This window comes from Salvelinus namaycush, chromosome 38 (assembly GCF_016432855.1).
Source record: "Salvelinus namaycush isolate Seneca chromosome 38, SaNama_1.0, whole genome shotgun sequence".
NCBI classification, from domain to species: domain Eukaryota; kingdom Metazoa; phylum Chordata; class Actinopteri; order Salmoniformes; family Salmonidae; genus Salvelinus; species Salvelinus namaycush.
The window spans coordinates 3786982-3807981 of record NC_052344.1 but is presented as its reverse complement, the minus strand read 5'-3'; the positions used below and the strand labels follow the sequence as shown (position 1 = coordinate 3807981).

Genomic DNA, 21000 nt, shown 5'->3' with positions numbered 1-21000 from the left:
GAATATTGAAGAACTGCAAGAGACATACCAAATAGCTTTCTCGTGCTCTCAATAACATATTGTTCACACTCCTCTGATTTATTATAAACATCATAGACATTTCCTATTATTTCCTCATGAATCAAAAAATAGAATCATTCATCTGTGTACTATGGCAGTTAGGTTTCAGGCACAGGTGTTAACACTATTGGCAGGTTGAAACTCATGCAGTTCAGTGAATGAGAGACTCGCACCCACTACTGTGGACACTCCTCATCAGCCCTCAATTTATGTTGTACAGCTGTGTCCACTGGTCTGATGACTCTCATTCAAGCATTCAGTCGTAACAAATTAAATACATTAACATATAAAATATTATATAAAGTTATAGCTTAGTCAATCATACTAGGTCCTTGATGCTCCTCGTGTGTGACATCACAGCTTGGCCTTTGGGACAGAGTCAGGGCTGGGGTAGAGGTGTTGCCGTAGGAAGCTAAGGCTTCTTTCCCAACAGTCTTCCTGAGCCACGGCATGCGGCTTGGTGTACCCTCCCCACAACATGATCACTGCAACACACACAAAGTTAATTTTTGAGTAAAGAATTGGTTATACAGTTCAGGTGTGTATACTATAGGTGTGGGTTGTGTGTACAGTACCTTTCTGTCGTGTTTGAGGCACTATGAAGTTGCTGGCTCTGAAGTGGGGTGTGTAGGGCGGCTCAATGAGGTGTCCAGCATCAGGGTATTGTAGAATGGTCAGTAGGTGCTCGTTACCCGCTGCACGCATCATCTGGGCTATCTGCAGGTCAGAGGTCACATTCAGCGTCAATCACAATTATTGATTTCATAGGAAGCTTGTAATCATGTTTGTGTGTGTACTCACGTCCTTGGCAGACTCCACTGTGGCCCAGTTCTGATCATCCTCCCCGACGACCAACATCAATGGACACTTTATCCTCCCCATCTGTCAGAAGACACGGCAATGAGTAAACAAACACACTGTGTGTGTGTGTGTGTGTGTGTGTGTGTGTTGACTTACATCCACTTTCTCTCCAAGGTCGGTTGGGATGGGCAGAATGATGTCTCTCCAGACCACATGGCCATCTTCATCAAATCGGGTCTTATACCCGTGCCTGGCAATAAAATTGTTTTAGTCTATATTTCATAATTTGAGCTGTAGGTCACAAGCTTCATAATCACGGTACTTGACAGCGTCACTTCAAACAAATGTGTTTATTTTTCATTCACAAATGGTGGTTGTCACTCACTCGCTCATCTTCATAATCACGTCGGGGATGGACTTGTTGACTGGGTAGACGTGACTCCCACTGATACACACACAGCACCTGGGCTGGAATACACACAGTATTTATTGTTACACACTAAACAAACTCATATGCATATACACATGGTCAGTGTTGGGACAAAGATTTCTGAATCTGAATTCACACTATATACAGTGCCTTTCAGAAAGTATTCAGACCCCTTGAATTTATCCACATTTTGTTAGGTTACAGCCTTATTCTAAAAAAAAATGTATTATCCTCATGAATCTACAAACATTAACCCCAAATTATAAAGCAAAAACAGGTTTAGAAATGTTTGCCAATTTATTAAAAATAAAAACGTTTAAATAAAAAAACTTTTACCTAAGTATTCAGACCCTTTACTCAGTACTTTGTTGAAGCACCTTTGGCAGCGATTACAGCCTTGAGTCTTCTTGGGTATGACGCTACAAGCTTGACACACCTGTATTTGGGTTGTTTCTCCCATTCTTCTCTGCAGATCCTGTCAAGCTCTGTCAGGTTGGATGGGGAGCATCGCTGCACAGCGGTTTTCAGGTCTCTCCAGAGATGTTCGATCGGGTTCAAGTCCGGGCTCTGGCTGGGCCACTCAAGAACATTAAGAGACTTGTCTCGAAACCACTCCTGAGTTGTCTTAAATGTGTGTTTGGGGTCGTTGTCCTGTTGGAAGGTGTACCATCGCCCCCAGTCGGAGGTCCTGAGCACTCTGGATCAGGTTTTCATCAAGGATCTCCTGTACTTTGCTCCGTTCATCAGACCAGAGAATCTTGTTTCTCATGGTCTGAGAGTCTTTAGATGCCTTTTGGCAAACTCCAAGCAGGCTGTCATGTGCCTTTTACTAAGGAGTGGCTTCCATCTGGCCACTGTACCATAAAGGCCTGATTGGTGGAGGTTGTCCTTCTGGAAGGTTCTCCCATCTCCACATAGGAACTCTGGAGCTCTGTCAGAGTGACCTTCGAGTTCTTGGTCACCTCCCTGACCAAGGCCCTTCTCCCCCAACTGCTCAGTTTGGCCGGGCGGCCAGCTCTAGGAAGAGTCTTGGTATCTCCAAACTTCTTCCATTTAAGAATGATGAGGCCAATGTGTTCTTGGGGACCTTCAAATGCTGCAGATTTTTTTTGGGTAACCTTCCCCAGATCTGTGCCTCGACACAATCATGTCTCGGAGCTCTACGGACAATTCCTTCGACCTCATGGATTCGTTTTTTCTCTGACATGCACTGTCAACTGTTGGACCTTATATAGACAGGTGTGTGCCTTTCCAAATCATGTCCAATCAATTTAATTTACCACAGGTGGACTCCAATGAAGTTGTAGAAACATCAAGGATGATCAATGGAAACAGGATGCACCTGTGCTCAATTTCGAGTATCATAGCAAAGGATCTGAATACTTAGGTATTTCTATTTTATAAATTAGCAAAAAAATAATAATAATAATACAGTTTTCGCTGTCATTATGGGGTATTGTGTGTAGATTGTTGAGTATTTTATTTTAACAATTTTAGAATAAGGCTGTCACGTAACAAAATGTGGAAAAAGTCAAGGGGTCTGAATACTTTGCGAAGGCACTGTACATTCAGCTCCAATCTGGAGGAAAAAGAGGAGAGTGGGAGGGAGACTCACGCTGATGTCTTTGGAGTAGGCTGCCAAGTTGAGGGCGACTGACGCCCCAAAGGAGAGACCAAACAGAGCAACTCTGTCCTTCATCACCAGAGGGTGCTCCTTCACAATCCTGAATGCTTTCTACATAACAGAGAGATAGAGTTCAAGTGATAAGGATACAACGTAGGATCCAATCTAGCAGATGCAATGTGATGTAATATAACGTGAGGTGATGTAATATAACAGTGAGTCTGGGTAAATGGTCACAGGAGGACTCTGCCCTCTCAGGGCCATTTCTGAACATTAAGACATGCACAAGCTTGTAGGCACACACACAGTATGAGAATCACCTCAAAGTAGGTTTTTGATTCGATGTCTGAGGTTCTGTTCTTGTCATGGGAAAGGTACTCTAGCGCCATGGAAACAAAACCGTGTGACGCCAGGAGGCCGGAGCGGTACTCCACTAGCCCCCCACCCCCTCCCCACATATCCAACACCCCAGGGAAGGGTCCGGGACCTGGGGGTAAAAAGAGGGTCCCTCGGACTCCATGTTCCCTGATGTCAATTCTGCACACACCCGGTGCCATGTACCATCGTTCTGTGACAACGGTCGCTAGGGGAGACTGCTTGCTGAAGCCCTCAGTCATGTGCCCACTGTACACAGAGATGTGTACCACCATAGGAGTGAAGACATCCATCTTTCTCAACCTGAGAGACAGAGAGAGTTTATTTGACTTGTCCAGACGGGCCTGGTCACCCTAAATTGTGTTTTTCCTATGTAAAATTGACCCCAAATATTGAGACGCATTGGTGTGTTACCTGAGGCCTGTCCGACTACCTGGAACAGGCTGCATGCTCCACAGTAGACCCATGGGCTCTGCTCCTTCATATGTTCCTCCAAGACTGGCATCCTTAGCAACTACATAAACAACAAAAAAGAGGGACTTCAGAGATGGATGACCATTCAAAACAAATTTTTTTCTACTCTGAGCTAATTTTTTCAGAGAAGTCAGTTGTAGAGGTTGACTGATCATGATTTTTTAGCGCCGATACCGATTATTGGAGGACCAAAAAAAGCTGATACTGATTAATCTTCCGATGTTATATATTTGTAATAATGGCAATTATAACAAAACTGAATGAACACTTATTTTAACTTAATATAATACATAAATAAATCAATTTAGTCTCAAATAAATAATGAAACATGTTCAATTTGGTTTAAATAATGCAAAAACAGTGTTGGAAAAGTAAAAGTGCAATATGTGCCATGTAAAAAAGCTAACGTTTAAGTTTCTTGCTCAGAACATGAAAACATATGAAAGCTAGTGGTTCCTTTTAACATGAGTCTTCAATATTCCCAGTTAATAAGTTTTAGATTGTAGTTATTATAGGAATTATAACGCATTGACTATTTCTCTCTATACAATTTGTATTTCATATACCTTTGCCTATTGGATGTTCTTATAGGCACTTCAGTATTGCCAGCCTAATCTCGGGAGTTGATAGGCTTGAAGTCAAACAGAGCTGTGCTTCAAGCGTTGCTAAGAGCTGCTGGGAAACGCAGTAAAGTGCTGTTTGAATGAATGCTTACCACCGCTCAGTCAGACTGCTCTATCAAATCATAGACTTAATGACAATATAAGAAACACACAGAAATACGAACCTTAGGTCATTATAATAGGTAAAATCCGGAAAATATCATTTCGAAAACAAAACATTTATTATTTCAGTGAAATACGGAACTGTTCCGTAATTTATCGAACGGGTGGCAACCCTAAGTCTAAATATTGCTGTTACATGTAAAATTCTGGCAAATTAATTACGGTCTGTTAGGATGAAACGGTCTTCACACAGTTCGCAACGAGCCAGGCGGCCCAAACGGAAGAGGAGTGACATTTCCCTAGTTAATATTGCCTGCTAACATGAATTTCTTTTAACTAAATATGCATGTTTAAAAAATATACACTGCTCAAAAAAATAAAGGGAACACTTAAACAACACAATGTAACTCCAAGTCAATCACACTTCTGTGAAATCAAACTGTCCACTTAGGAAGCAACACTGATTGACAATAAATTTCACATGCTGTTGTGCAAATGGAATAGACAAAAGGTGGAAATTATAGGCAATTAGCAAGACACCCCCAATAAAGGAGTGATTCTGCAGGTGGTGACCACAGACCACTTCTCAGTTCCTATGCTTCCTGGCTGATGTTTTGGTCACTTTTGAATGCTGGCGGTGCTTTCACTCTAGTGGTAGCATGAGACGGAGTCTACAACCCACACAAGTGGCTCAGGTAGTGCAGCTCATCCAGGATGGCACATCAATGCGAGCTGTGGCAAGAAGGTTTGCTGTGTCTGTCAGCGTAGTGTCCAGAGCATGGAGGCGCTACCAGGAGACAGGCCAGTACATCAGGAGACGTGGAGGAGGCCGTAGGATGGCAACAACCCAGCAGCAGGACCGCTACCTCCGCCTTTGTGCAAGGAGGAGCACTGCCAGAGCCCTGCAAAATGATCTCCAGCAGGCCACAAATGTGCATGTGTCTGCTCAAACGGTCAGAAACAGACTCCATGAGGGTGGTATGAGGGCCCGACGTCCACAGGTGGGGGTTGTGCTTACAGCCCATCACCGTGCAGGACGTTTGGCATTTGCCAGAGAACACCAAGATTGGCAAATTCGCCACTGGCGCCCTGTGCTCTTCACAGATGAAAGCAGGTTCACACTGAGCACATGAGCACATGTGACAGACGTGACAGAGTCTGGAGACGCCGTGGAGAACGTTCTGCTGCCTGCAACATCCTCCAGCATGACCGGTTTGGCGGTGGGTCAGTCATGGTGTGGGGTGGCATTTCTTTGTGGGGCCGCACAGACCTCCATGTGCTCGCCAGAGGTAGCCTGACTGCCATTAGGTACCGAGATGAGATCCTCAGAGCCCTTGTGAGACCATATGCTGACACATGCACATTTGTGGCCTGCTGGAGGTCATTTTGCAGGGCTCTGGCAGTGCTCCTCCTTGCACAAAGGCGGAGGTAGCGGTCCTGCTGCTGGGTTGTTGCCATCCTACGGCCTCCTCCACGTCTCCTGATGTACTGGCTTGTCTCCTGGTAGCGCCTCCATGCTCTGGACACTACGCTGACAGACACAGCAAACCTTCTTGCCACAGCTCGCATTGATGTGCCATCCTGGATGAGCTGCACTACCTGAGCCACTTGTGTGGGTTGTAGACTCCGTCTCATGCTACCACTAGAGTGAAAGCACCGCCAGCATTCAAAAGTGACCAAAACATCAGCCAGGAAGCATAGGAACTGAGAAGTGGTCTGTGGTCACCACCTGCAGAATCACTCCTTTATTGGGGGTGTCTTGCTAATTGCCTATAATTTCCACCTTTTGTCTATTCCATTTGCACAACAGCATGTGAAATTTATTGTCAATCAGTGTTGCTTCCTAAGTGGACAGTTTGATTTCACAGAAGTGTGATTGACTTGGAGTTACATTGTGTTGTTTAAGTGTTCCCTTTATTTTTTTGAGCAGTGTATATACTTCTGTGTATTGATTTTAAGAAAGGCATTGATGTTTGTGGTTAGGTACATTTGTGCAACGATTGTGCATTTTTCACAATTGTGCTTTTGTTAAATCATCACCTATTTGGCGAAGTTGAAGTAGGCTGTGATTCAATTAAAAATTAACTTGCACCGCATTGATTATATGCAACGCAGGGCAGGCTAGTTAACCTAGTAATATCATCGACCATGTGTAGTTAACTAGTGATTGTGAAGATTTGATTTTTTTTATAAGATAAGTTTAATGCTAGCTAGCAACTTACCGTGGCTCCTTGCAGCCACAAGGTCCTTTTGAGGCTGCACTCACGTAACAGGTGGTCAGCCTGCCACACAGTCTCCTCGTGGATTGCAATGTAATCGGCGTCCAAAAAGGCTGATTACCGATTGTTATGAAAACTTACACCATGCCGATTAATCGGTCGACCTCTAGTCAGTTGTCTGTGGACTGGGGCTCCCGAATGGCGCAGCGGTCTAAGGCACTGCATCTCAGTGCTAGAGGCATCACTACAGACACCCTGGTTCGATTCTTGGCTGCATCACAACCCACTGTGATTGGGATCCCATAGGGCTGCGCACAATTGGCCCTGCGTCATCCAGGTTTTGTAGGGCATCATTGTAAATAATTTATTTAACTTCTTATGGCTGCAGGGGCAGTATTGAGTAGCTTGGATGAAAGGTGCACAGAGGTGCTCAAAGTAAACGGCCTGCTCCTCAGTCATAGTTGCTAATATATGCATATTATTAGTATTGGTTAGTATTAGTATTTGATAGAAAACACTCTGAAGTTTCTAAAACTGTTTGAATTATGCCTGTGAGTATAACAGAACTCATATGGCAGGCAAAAACCTGAGAAGTTCCACTTTCTGTTTGGATTTTTTCTGAGGCTGGTAGATTTTCAACCAAGCTCCCATTAAAATTACAGCGAGATATGGATGAGTTTTCACTTCCTACGGCTTCCACTAGATGTCAACAGTCAATAGAACTTTGTCTGATGACTCTAATGTGAAGCGGGGGGGGGGGGAGGAAACAGGAATGAGTAAGCACTGCCATGAGGTGACCACGCGCGTTCACGTGAGAGGCAGCTACGTTCCATCGCTCAACTGAAGTCACTGTAATTCTCCGGTTGGAACGTTATTCAAGATGTATGTTAACAACATTCTAAAGATTGATTCAATACATCGTTTGACATGTTTCTACGGACTGTTACAGAACTTTTGGACATTTCGTCAGGTTTTAGTGAACGCGCTTTCCTGACATTTGATTTGTATACCAAACACGCAACAAAAATAGCTATTAAGGCCATAGATGATGGACATTACCGAAAAACCTGAACATTTCTTGTGGAAGTGGGAGTCCTGGGAGTGCATTCCAACAAAGATCAGCAAAGTGAAGATTTATAATGCTTTTTATGAGTTTTGTTGACTGCACAATTTGGGCGGGTAACTGTATGGCTTACTTTTGTGGCTGAACGCTGTTTTCAGATTATTGAATATTGTGTTTTGCCGTAAAGCTTTTTGAAATCTGACACAGCGGTTGCATTGAGAACAAGTGTATCTTTAATTCTATGTAAAACATGTATCTTTCATCAAAGTTTATGATGAGTATTTCTGTTATTTGATGTGGCTCTCTGCAATTTCTCCGGATATTTTGGAGGCATTTCTGAACATGGCGCCAATGTAAACGGAGGTTTTTGGATATAAATATGAACTTAATCGAACAAGACATATATGTATTGTGTAATATGAAGTCCTATGAGTGTCATCTGATGAAGATCATCAAAAGTTAGTGATTCATTTTATCTCTATTTGTGCTATTTGTGGCTCCTCTCTGACTGGAAAAATGGCTGAATTTTTCTTTGAGTTGGTGGTGACCTAACAATCTTTTGTGGTGCTTTTGCTGAAATTGGACACTTGTGGGATTAACAGCAAGATTACCTTTAAAATTGTATAAGACACATGTATGTTTGAGGAATTTTAATTATGAGATTTGTTTGAATTTGGCGCCCTGCACTTTCACTGGCTGTTGTCATATCTATCCCGTTACCGGGATTGCAGCCATATGAAGTTAACTAAGCAAGTCAGTAAAGAACAATGGTTAAAAAAAATTTTTTTTAATAAATCTCAAATACACTGAATGGTGCTTTCAAAACAACTGGGAACTCTGAGAGAGAAAAAAACAAGGTAAATTAATGATGTCAGTGATCTTCAGGTAGGAAAGTCAGAGCTCTAGAAAGAGGCCGAGTTCCCGACTTGGAATTCCAAGTTGACAGTTTAAAACGATTTGTCCTAGTCGGAGGTCGTCCCAGTTGCCTTGAACACACTGAAGTCGAATATTTCCAATTTAAGAGTTCAGTTGTTTTGAACTTGGCATTAATGTGCTTGGGCGTGTTCGTTGGTCACGCCTTTCAAAGTGTGTTGCATTTTAACAATGATCCTACTTGGGACTACAGGTCCACTGCATGACCTTCACAACAACCATATTGGTTTTAATAACATCTGTTTTGGCATCCTTTACTCAAGGTTTGCTGTGATATTGTACTAACTTGATAGCAATAGAGGGCAAACTAGCAGGCAAAAACATTGGCCAGAATCTCATGTTTCAGCGCATGCTGATCTTATTGGCGACCACCGGGACAAGTGTAATTGAATTAAACAAGAGTATGAATGGGATTTCATACAGAAGTTAGGCCAAGGCTACATCCAAGAACACGGTCTGTAAGCCCGGTCTACGGTCAAAAACCTACCTGTCACCGTGCCTTGGCCGTCGCTGGTGTAATGGCCGAACGCCTCCCAAAGGTCCTTATCCTCAGAGCGATGAAGGGAATGTAGTGTCACCGAGAGCGCTGAAGGTAAATTCCTCACAACTACCTGGATCTTCTCATCCACGAGCCCCCGCGTTGGCTGCACTGACAGAAGCGGGAAAGTCCCAACCATGGTGGACGAACACCTGTAGGAAAAAGACAAGACAGAAACAACCGAACATTGGTAAAGATGGTGGGATTGACATCCCATTTGTCCTGCCTTTAACCTGTGAAAAATGATTGACGACAGAAACAAAATTGGCTACGAGTCACATTCGCTTCAAAATTCGTGTCCACATTTACCTACACTGAGTTATTCAACAATGACAATTCAGAGACATGCTGACATAGAAAACCGCTCTGTGTAGTTACATAATTCTGGTGCGAGTAGACACGTTTACACGTGCAGGAAAGTAGAAAGTCCGTGCGGCACTGCTCATAAAGTTCCAGCAACTAGAAACCCATAGCGATGAACTGTAGGCCTATGCATGATTCACCTTCATAAAGGCGGCAAGATTTTATCAAAGGACTGTTACTTACTTCACCGGTTAATAAGAACGTAGGCTACGTTGATGAAATCCACACAATGAAGGGGTTTATGCACTGTTTGGTAAGAAGGTCTGCTTAATCAGCGTCAGTCAGCAACACTAAAACGGTACTTCCGGGTCTCTGAATTTCGGACATTTTCAAAATAAATGTCCCTCACGTAATATAAAAGTATAATTAACCTCAAAAGTCTACCCTCATGATACACGAGGCCGCGCGGTGAAACACCGCTTCCCATTAATTTCAATGGAAGGAACGCAGAGAGGGCAGGGGACGGTGGGAGGCGGTGAAATATATAAACTTTTCCCAACCTTATGCAAATCACTAGCGGCGACCGCTGGCGCGCATGGTATACAATATAGGCTATGCACAGCACTGGGGGAAAACTGCTCTTAAAGTGACTGGTGATAAGGAAAGCACTCATCCAATTCCATGTTTTTATTACATATACTGAATGATCATGAGTTGTTCCTGATTGCTGATGATCTCATAAATCAGTGTGAAAGAGCACCCTAACCAACTATTTTAATCTAAATTTGTCAAGATGCGTCCCAGAGAATGTCATTGAATGCTGTAGCTTTAAGATTTCCCTTCACTAGAACTAAGGGGCCTAGCCCGAACCAGAAACAGCCCCAGACCATTATTCCTCCTCCACCATGCATTATTCATCACTCCAGAGAATGTGTTTCCACTGCTCCAGAGTCAAATGGTGGCGAGCTTTGCGCCACTCTTTACACCACTCCAGCCATTGCGCATGGTGATCTTAGGCTTGTGTGTTGCTTCTCGACCATAGAAACCATTTCATGAAGCTCCCGACGAACAGTTCTTGTGCTGACGTTGCTTCCAGAGACAGCCAAATTTGGAGGGGTATTTCAGCCACACCCGTTGCTGACAGGTGTATAAAATCAAGCACACAGCTATGCAATCTCTATAGACAAACATTGTCAGTAGAATTGTGGTATGATCTAAAATAAGGACGCGCGACAATGAGGTTCTAGCTCCAGCCTGTTTATTAACCTAACCCTCGCATGTCCTACATAGGTACGGATACCCCCAAGGGACATCCTACTACATCTTCCCCTCTCCCATGAACAAGAACTCAACATGCATAACCACTGAAGCATAACTGAAATGCTGAAATGCAATTTGGAAACCAGTATTATTCTCTAACATGCTACTTCCCATCCTGAAACAGTATGAAAGCATTAAATCACACAGTATGAACATTAACTTAGGTACAGTCTCTTTTTGCTGGGTATGGTCTCCAACAGTATGTTTTCTCTTCACGTAACATAGTCTTTCAGCCACTCTGGTGGCTTCACATCCCTTTTTGGGAGAGCTTGTGGCCCTGTGAGCATTCTCTCTCCTTCACCCTCTTTTTGTGCATTTTCTGTGGCCTCAGTCTGTGTGGCTGGTAGATCTGGAAGAGCTCTGAGGTGTGTTTTGTTCCTTCGTACCTCTTCGGAGCCTGTGTCCACCACATAGGAGCGTGGGGCATCCGCTTTCCTCAGCACTATTGCTGGTGTCTTTGAGTTTGTAATCCACACGTTGACCTTCGGTCAGCTCTGGCCTCTCCTTAGCACGGTGTCTCCGATTTAAGTCTCCAGTTTGCGTTTGTTTCCGCCGTTTGTCCCTCTCAGCGAAGGCCTTCCTGTTAGGCCATCGGGGTTTAAGCTGAGCCGGCGAGACAGGCAATGGGGAACGCAGCCTCCTGCCCATCAGGAGCTCGGCAGGCGACGGCCCATGATGCAGTGGTGTAACTCTGTAAGCTAACAGAGCCCTGTATGGATCCTTGTTATTTTTCAGCAGTCCCTTGACTGTTTTCACAGCTCTCTCTGCCTCACCATTACTCTGTGCATGGTAGGGGCTACTCGTCACATGTATGAAGTCATATTCTGCGGCAAAAGCAGAAAAGGAGCTCGCAGAGAACTGGAGAGCGTTATCTGTAACCAGGACCTCAGCGACCCCTTACCTGGAAAAATGTTTACTTTAATCCATTGATAACACCAGCTGATGTGGTTATAGGTGTCTTTGCTATTTCAATGTATCTTGAGTAGTAATCTACCACTAGCAGATAAGTGTCATTTTTCCAATAGAACATATCCGCCCCTACCTTTTGCCAGCTCCGTTGCCATCATTGGCTCCGGATGACAAGGTTGACATTTTGTACAGACCTCACACTGGGCCACTAGCTTGGCAATCTGAGTACTCAGACCAAGCCATCACACTGACTGTTGAGGCCTCAGTCTGCATTTGGTTATTCCCATGTGTCCCTCATGCACTCTGTCTAGCATTTCTGGTTGTAGAGTCTCTGGGATAACTATCCGTTGTCCTTTCATGAGAAGGTCTCCATTACAGTGGAAGTCACTTTGGTGCACCCAATAGGGCTTCAGCAGCTGAGGCAGTTCCTCCTGCCTGGGCCATCCCTTTTTGCACTGCTGCACTATCTGTTGGCAGATGTGGTCTCGTTGTTGCTCCTCTGCAATCTGCTGCAGTTTGGTCTGAGATGCAGGTAGACTGTCCCTTATTACATTAATGGACACCTGTACCTCACCCTCTAGACATTGCTCCTCCTCTGATAATGGACGTTTAATTGGGGCCCTGGAGAGTGCATCTGCTGTGATCAGTGCCTTCCCTGGCACATACACCATCTTGTAGGTGAACCTCAGTAATCTGAGGCGGAAGTGCAGAACTCTGGGAGGCAAGTCGTCCAGTGCTTTTGTCCCTAACAAAGCCAACAGTGGTTTGTGGTCAGTCTCTGCCGTAAACTGCAGGCCAATAATGTATTGGCTGAGCCTTTCACATGCCCATGTGATAGCCAACGCCTCCTTCTCCACTTGAGCATATCTTTGCTCTGTGTCGGATAAGCTTCGGGAGATGTATGCTATTGGACGCCACTCCATGTTGTCCTGCATCTGTGTGAGGACCGCCCCTAGCCCAAAGGATGATGCATCTGCTGATACTTTTGTCTTAGCGTGGGGACGGTACTGGGCCAGCACTCTCTGTGAGGCCAGATCTCCTTTGATTTTGTCAAACGCTACCTGTTGCATGTGACCCCATGACCAGTCATTCTCTTTGGCTAGTAAGTCTCTCAGAGGTTTGGTTGTATCTGAGAACTGTGGGAGGAACTTACCCACATATGTGGCCATGCCTAAGAAGGTCCTGACTTCAGCCACATTCTGGGGTCTGGGCATATCTGTGATGGCGCTGATCTTCTCTGGGGCCGGCTCTATTCCAGCTGCACTGATTTTGTGTCCCAAGAACAAGACCTCTGATTGTGCAAAAGTGCATTTTTCATTGAGTGTCAGGCCAGTCTCCTGGAGTTGGGTCAGAACTGCTGTGAGCCTTACATCATGTACTGCTCTGTCCCTTCCGCACACGAGCACATTGTCCGCGTGGACTATGACGCCACTCAGCCCATCCAACAGCTGGGACATGCGTCTTTGGAAATGCTCAGGACCGGAAGCGATTCCAAATGGCAAAACATTAAAACAGTAACGGCCAAACGGTGTTATAAACGTCGTGAGCGCCCTACTCTCTGATGACAGCGGTATCTGCCAGAAACCTGAGCGGGCATCCAGCTTTGTGAAGACTTGTGAGCCATCCAACTGAGCCAGTGACTGCTCCCCTGATGGTAAGATGTGTCTCTCTCTGCAGAGTGCCTCATTCAATTTAGTCATGTCCACACAGATCCTTATTTCCCCATTGGCTTTTGGGACTACCACCATCCCTGCACACCAGTCTGTGGGACTCTCTATTTTAGACACCGACCCAATTTCTTCCATCCTCCCCAACTCTTCCTTTACTCTGGCCAATAAAGGGATAGGCACCCGGCGGGGGGTGGTAAGGGCATAGGAGACAGCATCCTCTTTCAGGCGGATTTTGTAGTCACCTTCTATCCTTCCTAGACCAGAAAACACTTTTGGGAATTTCTTTTTGAAAACCTCACCTGGGTCCTCCTGTTCGCTCACTCTCTCAATGAGTTGCAATGCTTCAATTGGTGGCAGCCCCAGCAACGGTCTGGCTAGAGAGTCAATGACGAAGACAGGCTGGATGGCACTTTTGTCTTTACTCTCCAGTTTAATCACCAAGTGCCCTACCACTGGTAAAATCTTATTACTGGGCCCGTACAGGGCCCAGGGCCATCAGGGCCATCTCTGCAATAGCTATACAGCCTAGTTGGGATAGCTGTCACTGCTGCCCCAGTGTCTAGTTTAAATGACACAACCTCCCCATTGAGTTTAATGTCTGAATGCCAGCCAGCATTGTTTTCCTTTACTTCTCCCAGAAAGATGCTGTCCTGCTGTACCTCCTCTGAGACCTCATGCATTTGCTTTAAATCGAAGCTGAAAAGTGTCCTCTCCTGTGACATTTCCTGCATTCCGCATCCTTTGCTGGGCAATCTTTCCATCTGTGGAAAGGGGATTTCCCACATTTGCGACAAACACTTGAACTAGCTACTGGTGCTGTCTGTGATTGTTTTCTCCACGTCTGTCTCTGTTCTGTGTTCCCCTCCGTTTTTTTAGCTCTGTATGAAAATGCATGTATTTCCTCACTCTCTTCGTTCTGCAAGGAGCTGCTGTCGCGCAGTATCGTCTGCTGTCTTTTTACTGTTTCACTCTGCCTAATATAAGGGATTTGCGTCAATTCAAATCTGGTATCAGGACAAAATGTGATTCAGAGTCACCGAATATACTTTAAGTATTTTTATTAAACTCAAGCGATAAATGGTAAATGCAATTTTCGTATATACGGGGTTCTCTGTATCACCTCGCAGGATAGAACAGAGAACTGGCAGGGCACGTGATGCCGCGGAGCTGAGCAGACATTGACAAAATGAGCTCTTCAAAGTTATTCTATTATTACCTAAATAACAACGTTGAAACAATATTCTAACATCAGCTGATAAATTGTCAAGTACTTACCTTCCCAAAGAGCCATGGACCTCCGACCGAGAGGCAAGAAGGACGACCAAAACGTCGTTGATTCCCAAGATAACGATAACGCTACAGCTAGCAAGATTAGCATTAGCCCTCATAACTCAAACGACAGTTCCAGACTGTTGCTCTCGGCCTCTTGCGAGCCTGCCGACATGCTGGCTACTCTCCTCCGGGAAATTCAGGATGGTAACAAAGGTCTTTCTATGAAAATCGATAAGAAAACGGCTGAACTCCATTCTTCCATTGACGACCTGAAATCCTCCATGAATGATCTCCTTTTGAGAACGACTGAGGCAGAGTTGCGCATTAGCACAGTTGAAGACACCATCGCTCGACATGACCAGGTCTTGATACAACTGCAAAAGGACAATGCCTACCTCAAAAACAAGGTAGATCAGATGGAGAACCAGAGCAGACGTAGTAATATCCGTGTGGTGGGATTGAAAGAGGACAGCGAGGGCCGTGACCCGGTCCGTTTCTTCACTCAATGGATCCCGGATGTCCTAGGCATAATCAACTTCACCAAGCCACTGGAAATCGAACGCGCCCACAGAACATCAGCGCCGAAACCCCGGCCAGATGAGCCCCCACGGGCCGTCCTGATCAGGTTCCTCCGTTTCCAAGACAGAGAGAAGGTACTGCAACTCGCAAGAGCCAAAGGGGACATAACCATTGATGGCAAGAGGGTCAGCCTTTTCCCGGATATGAGCGCGGATCTCGCAAGACGTCGCAAGCAGTTCAGACCTGCCGCCAAAGCACTGAAGGAGAAGAACATCACCGGCTACCTCATCCACCCTGCGCGGATGAAAGTTCAGTACAAAGGCCGAAGCCATCTCTTCAACACACCGGGAGAAGTGTACACTTTTCTCAAAGAACTGAGCAACGTCTGAGCCAGGACGGTCTCTCTGGGGGATAAGATGCAGTTTGTTTGTTTTCTCTTATTCGGTCCGGCGTGAGTTCTATTACATTTACAGGAGAGTATATTTTGGTTTAGTCCATATTACTGGGCGAAGCAAATAAGTGGGTTTAGGCCCACTGCTTTCCCCCTCATTTATGTTAATCTTTCGAAAAGAGACTCAAGCAGCCCTTACTGTGGGCAGTAAATATTCAGCCATAAATGTCTATTCACAACGTTTGTTTTCAATTTAGAGAGCTCGCAGGTTTTAGTTTACGCCAAGGTTTAGCTAGTAAGAGCAAGATGGAAAGCGAGCAGCAACGTATCTCTACAAGTGTATTCATGTTTGATTGTTGGGATTGTGGTTTTAGTCTAACAATCGGGGTGGGTGGGATTCTTTATTTTTTCCCCCTTTTTTCTATGTTTATTGTTTCCTTCCTAAAGAGACACATAGGTCACTTCTGTGTTCAAACCAAAGTTGAAACATTTCCTAACTATCTACATATGATAGATTTCCATTCAGTAACATATTTGAAACCCAACTATGCTTAATCCACTAAAATATGTCACATTCAACGTAAAAGGTCTTAACAGCCCGATTAAAAGGAAGAGAGTCTATACATACCTTAAGAAATTAAAGGCTGACATTGTGTTTTTACAAGAAACACATCTTACAGCCAGTGAACACAAGAAATTGAAGAGGGAATGGGTAGGACAAGTTTTTGCGTCCTCTTTTAACTCCAAAGCAAGAGGAACTGCAATTTTGATAAGTAGACACATCCCCTTCTGCGTCAACAACACCATCTCTGATCCCTCTGGCAGGTTTGTTTTGGTGCAGGGGCATATGTTTTCAGAGTCTTGGACCCTATTGAATATCTATGCTCCTAACTTCGATGACCATATGTTTATTCAGAATGTCTTCCTTCAGGTTGCTCAAGCACCACCAGGATGGTTACTGGTTGGAGGAGATTTTAATTTTTGTTTAGATACAGTTCTTGATAGGTCCTCTGATAAACCCTCACTTCTTACCAAAGCCAGCAAGCTCACCATGTCATTCATGAAAGATCTCAATTTACTAGATTTCTGGAGACAGTTGCACCCACAGGATAGGGACTACTCTTTTTATTCACACCCACACAAGACACACACACGCATAGATAACTTTTTACTATCGACACAACTGTTTCATAGAGTGTTAGATGTCGAGTATCTCCCCAGATTGATAATACCAGAGGAGAATGGTCACTAAGCAATCTCCATTCCTACCAAGGTAAATGGAGCATATAGATGGAGACTAAATTCTACACTCCTAAAGCAACCTGAATTTTGTGCATTCATCAAAGAGCAGATCAATATTTTTACTTTGACAAACAAACCCTCCGCTCCTGACAGTTTCATTCTTTGGGACACATTGAAGGCCTATCTGAGGGGACAGATCATTTCCTATACTAAAGGGCTGAAGAGAAAACACAGTGCGGAACTGAGTGCCCTTGAATCTGAAATCTCAGAGCTAGAGAAAACCTACCAAAGAGGCCCGACTAAAGATCTATACAGGCTTTTGGTAAATAAAAAACTGAAATATAATATTCTGAACACATATCAAGCTGAGAGGGCCATCACTAAATCAAAACAGCGTTATTACGAGCTTGGAGAGAAAGCTCACAAAGTATTGGCATGGCAACTGAAAGCAGAGGAAAGTTAGAGGACAATTAATGCTATAGAAACTCTTACTAATGAGATATCTTTCGACCCTACTGAAATTAATAATACTTTTAAGAAATACTATGAAGACCTCTACACTTCCCAATCAAGCGATGATCTATCAGAGATCGACTCCTTTCTCTCCTCTCTCAACCTCCCATGCCTGTCAGGGGAAGACAGCGAGCGCCTGAGTGAACACTTCTCAGTTCCTGAATTGTTGGAGGCCATTAAATCCTTACCTTCTAATAAATCTCCTGGGGAGGATGGCTTCCCTCCAGAGTTCTATAAAGAATTTAGGGAGCTGTTGGTCCCCTACCTTATGGAGGTACTTAAAAAAGCCAGGGAAGACAACTGCTTTCCAGAGTCTTTCTCTCAAGCAGTGATTACTGTAATCCACAAGAAAGGGAAAAATCCACTAAAGTGCGCCTCATATAGACCAATCTCTCTCCTTAACACAGATTGTAAACTGGTCACCAAGATGCTATCTAAGAGACTGGAGTCATGTCTTCCCCTGTTGGTCAACCCAGATCAGACTGGCTTCATAATTAATAGATTGTCCTCCAATAATCTCAGAAGGTTCTTTGATATAATTCACCTTGCTAACAAAAACAAAATACCTAGTGTCGCAGTCTCCCTCGACGCTGAAAAGGCCTTTGATAGGGTTGAATGGCCATACCTCTTTCGCGTCTTGGAAAAGTTTGGCTTAGGTACCGTGTTTGTAAATTTGATAAAATCACTCTACAAATCTCCTAAAGCTAGGATTGCTACCAATGGGATTACTTCCTCCTCTTTCCCTCTCTATAGGGGGAACAGACAAGGTTGCCCAATTAGCCCCCACCTCTTTGCCCTCGCCATCGAACCGTTGGCTGAGGCTATTAGAACGTGCCCTGACATACATGGCTTTGAGGTGGGCCCCCATACCCATAAATTATCACTCTTTGCGGACGACCTTATCTTATTTCTAACAAACCCAGAACACTCCCTCTCTCACTTGCAGATCCTACTACAGTGTTATAGTTCTTTCTCTGGATATAAGGTCAATTTTGATAAAAGCGAAATCTTACCGTTGTCTGTCTTTGACCATCATACCATCAAGCACAAGTTTCCTTTTAGATGGTCGCCTATGGGCTTCACATATTTGGGCATAATGGTGGATGGTAACCTGAACAACCTCTATAAACTCAATCTGGCCAGTTTGTTGCAAAAGGTGGAGGGTGACCTTTGTAAATGGATGGACTTACCTCTCACTCTACTGGGTAGAATCAATGTAATTAAAATGAATGTCCTGCCCAGATTTCTATATCTGTTTCAATCTCTCCCTATCCCTGTTCCCGCAGCATTCTTTTCCTCTCTCGACAAGATGACCAGACGGTTTATCTGGCACGGCAAAACCCCTAGGGTTGGCCTGGATAAACTGACCCTGGATTACAGTCAAGGGGGCTTAAACCTCCCCAATTTTAGAATGTACTACTGGGCAGCACAGTCTAGGTTTCTGGCTCAGAGGTTTGACAAGGGTCCCTCTCCCTCATGGTTGAACATTGAAACGCTTGAGGTAAATGATGACACTGGGGCAGAGTTGTTTTACAAATGGGACAGAAAATCTATAAAAACCATCACAGACAACCCTTTAATCATACATTCTGTCCTGGCATGGTGCAAACTGCATGAGCCTATGTTTTTTCCTATGTTTTTCCAGAATAGTAACTTTAGACCATGGTCTGATAAGGGGATCACTCTTCTGGAACATTGTTACGAGGAGCGAGTTCTTATGTCTTTTGATCAGCTGAAACAGAAATACCACTTGCCTAACAGGGACTTCTTTAGCTACCTACAACTACGAAACTTTATTAGGGTGTCTCTCAAGGGACAATGGAACCTACCTAAGATGTCACCTATTGAACAACTCTGCCACGCAGACCAACCACTGTTCAAGACCATTTCCCGTGTTTACGATGCTCTTATGTCAGGACTAACACTGCCTGGGCTAGATAAACCCCGACTTAGATGGGAAAAAGATCTGGGTATTGATCTTGATGAGGGTCTATGGAGTGACCTATGCAGGGATGGTGTTACATCCACATTGAACTCCAGATACAGACTGATCCAGTTTAATTTCCTCCATCAGCTCTATATCACCCCATCTAGACTGCATAAGTTCAACCCTGATATCTCCTCCCTATGTTTTAGATGTGGCTCAGATGAAGGAATATTCCTCCATTCCACTTGGCAGTGTTCAAAACTACACGGTTTCTGGCAGGGGGTATGCGATACCATATCCTCAATTCATGGGGTTGCATTCCCTTTAGACCCGGAGGTCTGTCTACTGGGCAACTTTACTAACACCAATCTTAGGCAAAGCCATACTATAAAGCTAACAGACATATTGCTAGCGATTGCCAAGAAATGTATTGCCTTGAAATGGAAATTGGATTCCCTCCTACCAGTTGCAATGTGGCTATCAGAAGTTAATAGTTGTATCCCACTGGAGAAAATTACTTACCGCTTGAGGAATAAGTTAAATACATTTTACAGAATTTGGCAACCTTTTATTGACTATATGGAGAATCTCCTCCCACATCACATTGAATGAATCTCTATATTATCCTTATATAATGTTTCACACGTAATGTATAATATGTAGCCTACGGCAGGTGACCATATGATCCAATGTCTCATTATAATTTTTTTAATTGTATGTTTGTATATATAATTATAATTTGTTTTATTTTTTCTTTCTTTGTTACGCTCATCTGTTACTGTCACTTTGTCCTATTGTTGTCTAATATCTTTTCACGTTTGTCTTGAATGTTGTTAATTGGAAAATGCAAAAATAAAATATATATAAAAAAAAGAACAGAGAACTGGCAGGAGGTAAGTAAACAGCTGTTTATACCGTGATAGACGTAGTTCCAACCCGTCTGTTGGCCTATCACAGTAGAGGCTGAGCGCTGTTGCTGTGTAGATTACGCTCCCACACCCTGGAGACTGAGGTCAGACAGCTCTGTAACATTGTTTGAGCCACTTGCACCTGCATAGAAAGCACACTGTTCTCGCTCAAGGCTAACCACAGCTTCCCAGCACACTTATCTGGGGCTAACTTTTACTTCCAGCACACACACACAGACACCCAGGCGCCCAGGCCAACAGTTGCTAATATTCAATCACGTGATGTAGTATTGGGTTATAGTGCAATAAACACAGATCCTCACAATTCCCCCTTTTTACATCCCCAAGGGGTGTAAATTAAAACAAAAACCATCAAGTTCAATGATCGATACATACATACCAGGTTGTTGATAAACCCAGGAACTTTAAACCTTTAATGACCATTCAGAACACGTTCTCATTACCCTAGTAACATATTAGATAACATAGGGATTTTTAGGAGTCCCCCTTTTGACACCTCTAGGGTGTCACTCATTATCTTTTACTTCAACAGTCACAGTATAGTAATATGTTAATAGTATTTCATGAAAATAATAAAAAGTTAATTAATTAATTATTTTTTTTTATTTTTTTTATTTTTTAAGCAACAAAGAAAAAAATCAACAAATGATATACGCTAAGTTGCATTTCGACTCCTCCTTTTGACATCCTTTTAGGGTGTCACACTCAGAATACAAAGATTAAAAGAAACACACTGTCACACCCTGACCATAGTTTGCTTTGT

General features: G+C 43.9%; 1 protein-coding gene across 3 annotated transcripts; it reads right to left on the bottom strand.

Annotated features, from left to right (window-relative positions):
* Positions 1–32: 32 nt before the first annotated feature.
* Positions 33–9905, bottom strand: LOC120031962 (acyl-coenzyme A thioesterase 5-like). Of its 3 annotated transcripts, none has more exons than XM_038977839.1 (10): positions 9789–9905; positions 9192–9394; positions 3705–3804; positions 3236–3593; positions 2907–3026; positions 1247–1329; positions 1018–1111; positions 862–942; positions 636–777; positions 33–545 (listed from the first exon to the last, which is right to left on the bottom strand). In XM_038977839.1, exons 2-10 carry the CDS (start codon positions 9379–9381, stop codon positions 415–417), a joined length of 1299 nt encoding a protein of 432 aa, XP_038833767.1. In that variant the 5' UTR covers positions 9382–9394; positions 9789–9905; the 3' UTR covers positions 33–414. The 3 variants fall into 3 exon arrangements, with proteins under 3 accessions (XP_038833767.1, XP_038833768.1, XP_038833769.1); XM_038977840.1 differs by lacking the exon at positions 9789–9905 and adding an exon at positions 9556–9662; XM_038977841.1 differs by lacking the exon at positions 9789–9905 and adding an exon at positions 9552–9641.
* Between the last annotated feature and the right edge of the window lie 11095 nt (positions 9906–21000).